General features: G+C 55.4%; 1 protein-coding gene across 1 annotated transcript; it reads right to left on the reverse strand.

The window, feature by feature from the left end:
* Positions 1 to 2293: 2293 nt before the first annotated feature.
* Positions 2294 to 3001, reverse strand: LOC119368387. Its single transcript, XM_037633663.1, has one exon. It carries the CDS (start codon positions 2859 to 2861, stop codon positions 2541 to 2543), a length of 321 nt encoding a protein of 106 aa, XP_037489560.1. The 5' UTR covers positions 2862 to 3001; the 3' UTR covers positions 2294 to 2540.
* Positions 3002 to 3061: the final 60 nt, after the last annotated feature.

The following is a 3061-nucleotide window of genomic DNA, read 5'->3' on the forward strand; positions in this document are numbered from 1 at the left end:
TCGCAGCGCTTGTGGCGGTGTCAGCGGACTTTGATGGCTTCGTCCGGGCGTTCTCTCCGGCGTGTGGGGGTGTGGTGGCAGCCCACATTCCTGCCCTCGTGAAGCTCGGTGGCCTTCGTGGTTGTGCAGTGGTAGGCGCCAGATCTGACCGACTCCTCCTCGCCGACGGTTACTGGCGATGAGGATGGTAGATTTTGCGTGATGGTGGCGCCATAGTCGTGTACGAGGTGTGTGGGACAGTAGGCTTATGGACAGGTGGTGCTGCGCCACCGCGTGCGTGGGGGTGTTCGGCGAGGTGGCTCTTGGCGAAAGCCTCGACAACACGGCGTCTGCATACGTCGATTTTCCTCCTTGGGGGGTTGTTGTGGAGCCTCTCCTTGCCCATCACCTTCGAACCTTGGCCTTCAGGCGTAAGCGTAAGACTCCAGTGTGAGTCAGGCGAGGACGTCGTTCTCCCACGTCGCTACCCCCTTGGGGGCGTCACCTTGAAGGCCATTGACCCCCTTTGCGCTTTCCCGGAGCTGGACGCGGACGACATTGCGGTCGGCAGGTGCCCGGCTGGCGATGTGGATGGTTGGCGCGACTCCGGGGAGAGTTAGTTTGCAACTGAGTTTTGGTAGTCAGTTTATCCGGCATGTTCGAGTGGTTGCCGGGACTCACTTGGTCTTTCTAGAACCGGAGCTGCTGAGGTTGGCCCTTGCGACAACAATGATGTGAGGCGGGTGATCGGTTCTGGCGCTAGCTTGGCGCAACCCCAATGCTTTTCTCTTGCAGTGTTCGTCGACAGAGTGGGAGTTGCTTGTAAGCCGGTGCGTGTGGTTGACTTTTTGGCATTCGTCGGCTCACGTCTCGGTGCTTGTTCGTGGTGAGGGCTTTGTGATGGTCGTTGATGGTCGAGTCGGAGTCGATTACTCGCGGAAGAGTGACGACGATGGCACCGGATGACAACCTCAACGGTGCTTTTCTCCTTGACGGCGTGTGCGTTCTTGTATGGGTTATCAGGTCGCGCATGGTGCCCTGTTTTTGCAGGTGTCTTATGACTGTTTTCGACGGGGCAAATCTTTCCTTGTTTTTTAAGAAATCGAAAATCCTAGACACACGGACAATCACAGACGGATTACGGGAATATTCACACTAACTAACCTCGGCCCACTGATTTTCATGGGGATGGGCCATTTTCCCCCTTAATCTCCAATTAAATCATGCCAGGTAATCAGAGCATGTTGATTCCGTAGTCATTGGCCCGTGTGTAGCATTGCCGTTAAGAAATCGAGGTCCGAGTTTCAAAAAAAAAGTTTAGTTACAACAAACGATACCTCAGTCTGACAACACAGCTTACATAATCACGCGTCACATCTACGCACACACATGCCGAAAGAATCCCACGCATGCAAAATCGACTGAGAGCATCTCCAACAGCCACGCTAAACTAGCGCCGCGCCGCAAAATAGGCCTTTTTAGCGCGCGCGCAACGCGGCGGCTCGCTCCAGCGGACGCGCAAAAACGGCGCGCGCGCGATAACGGGTTGGGCGCGCGGTCAAAAACACTTATCCGCGCGGTGTATTTGGAGCGTCAGCTACAGCGCGCGGCACACTCGAGCGCTCGCGCCCGCACTCTCTCCCTTTCCTCGTCCTACGCCCCGCGCGAGCCGGCGCCGGCGCCCTGCCCCCCGCCATGGACGCGCACACCGGCCGCCATGGCTTCTCACACACATTCCATGAAGATGCCGTTGAAGATCTTGCCAACACCGTCGAAGCTTTACATGATGCGGTGCGTGATGCGGTGCGTGATGAGGATAGGGAGGAAGGTTCATCTTCGGAGGTGGAAGAGTCGTCTTCGGAAGAGGACGAAGACGAAGAAGAGGAAGATGAAGATGAAGCTTGATGTGTCTTTCATGTCTTGAACTTTTAGTTTGCATTTGAACTTGGTTGGATGAACTTGTGGGCATGAACTTTTATTCATCAACTTGTTTGTGTCAAATTTTACATGTTTATTTTTGTCCAAAATATCCATATATGCAAAATGTCCGGCAAGTCGCGCGCGCTGCATTTTAGCGCGCTGCTGGAGCGGCGCGCGCGCGCTGCATTTCAGCGCGGCTGCTGAAGCCAGCGCAGGCGGGCGCGCAAAACCAGCCGCAGCGCGCGCGCTAACAGGTTTTTTGCGCGCGGCGCTTTAGCGCGGCTGTTGGAGATGCTCTGAGAAGTGAAACAATTTCAGCGAACTGTAGTTCAGCAAAAGCAAAGTTCATCATATACACACACGTACCTCTGGCTCCCAGGACAGGAGGCAGGAATCATTGAAACTGCAATCCATTTGTATTAACTGTATCAGGCATGAACACAGAGGGGTTACATATCCAAACTCGTCATACTCGTACGCATAAACCATTGGACGCTAGATGTTCTTTTTTTTTCCTCGAACCATACAGGAAATAGAAAGAGAACTCGACGCTAGATGATTAGAACTCCACACGGTAACAGAAGCAGTTCGCCCATTCCTAAGCCTGAACCCAGAACGTAGGAAAACACCACGGGAATCAATCACGCGGCGATCTTTGAGCACCGCGCTTTGGCCGTCGCGAGCCGCTCCTCCCTGTGCTCCGAGGGGTAGTTGCTCCCGCCGACGCACCGCTTCCCCTTCTCGGCACCGGCGTGGACCGAGGAGCCAGTGGTGTCCCCGGCGTAGCGGCCGGCGGTCACATTGTTGCGGTGGTGAGGAGCCATGGCCACGGCCGCGGCCGTCTCCTTCTCCTCCTCGGCTATCGTGTCCAGCACCGTCAACGGGAGCCCGCGCCGGCGGCGCCTGATGATCGACGGCGCCACCTCGACGGTGATCCGGGCGACGACCTGGGCCTTGGCCATGACTAGCAGCGTGAGCGTGCAACTCACAAATTCTCAAAACTTAACCTGCAGCTTGCATGGGTAGCTTGCACTTCAGTGTTCCACACAGCAACCTAAAAATGTACGGGCATGTGTGTTCTATTGTGCTAGCTTATGGGAGGTCAGTAATTTCGGGGCGTGCATTTATAGAGCCACACAGTGTTCACTTGGATCAATATGGT

Source organism: Triticum dicoccoides, chromosome 2B (assembly GCF_002162155.2).
Source record: "Triticum dicoccoides isolate Atlit2015 ecotype Zavitan chromosome 2B, WEW_v2.0, whole genome shotgun sequence".
NCBI classification, from domain to species: domain Eukaryota; kingdom Viridiplantae; phylum Streptophyta; class Magnoliopsida; order Poales; family Poaceae; genus Triticum; species Triticum dicoccoides.

What these genes read in the sequence shown, in the direction of transcription:
- LOC119368387 (XM_037633663.1), bottom strand. Translation starts at nt 2,861, where the DNA reads ATGGCCAAGGCCCAGGTCGTCGCCCGGATCACCGTCGAGGTGGCGCCG.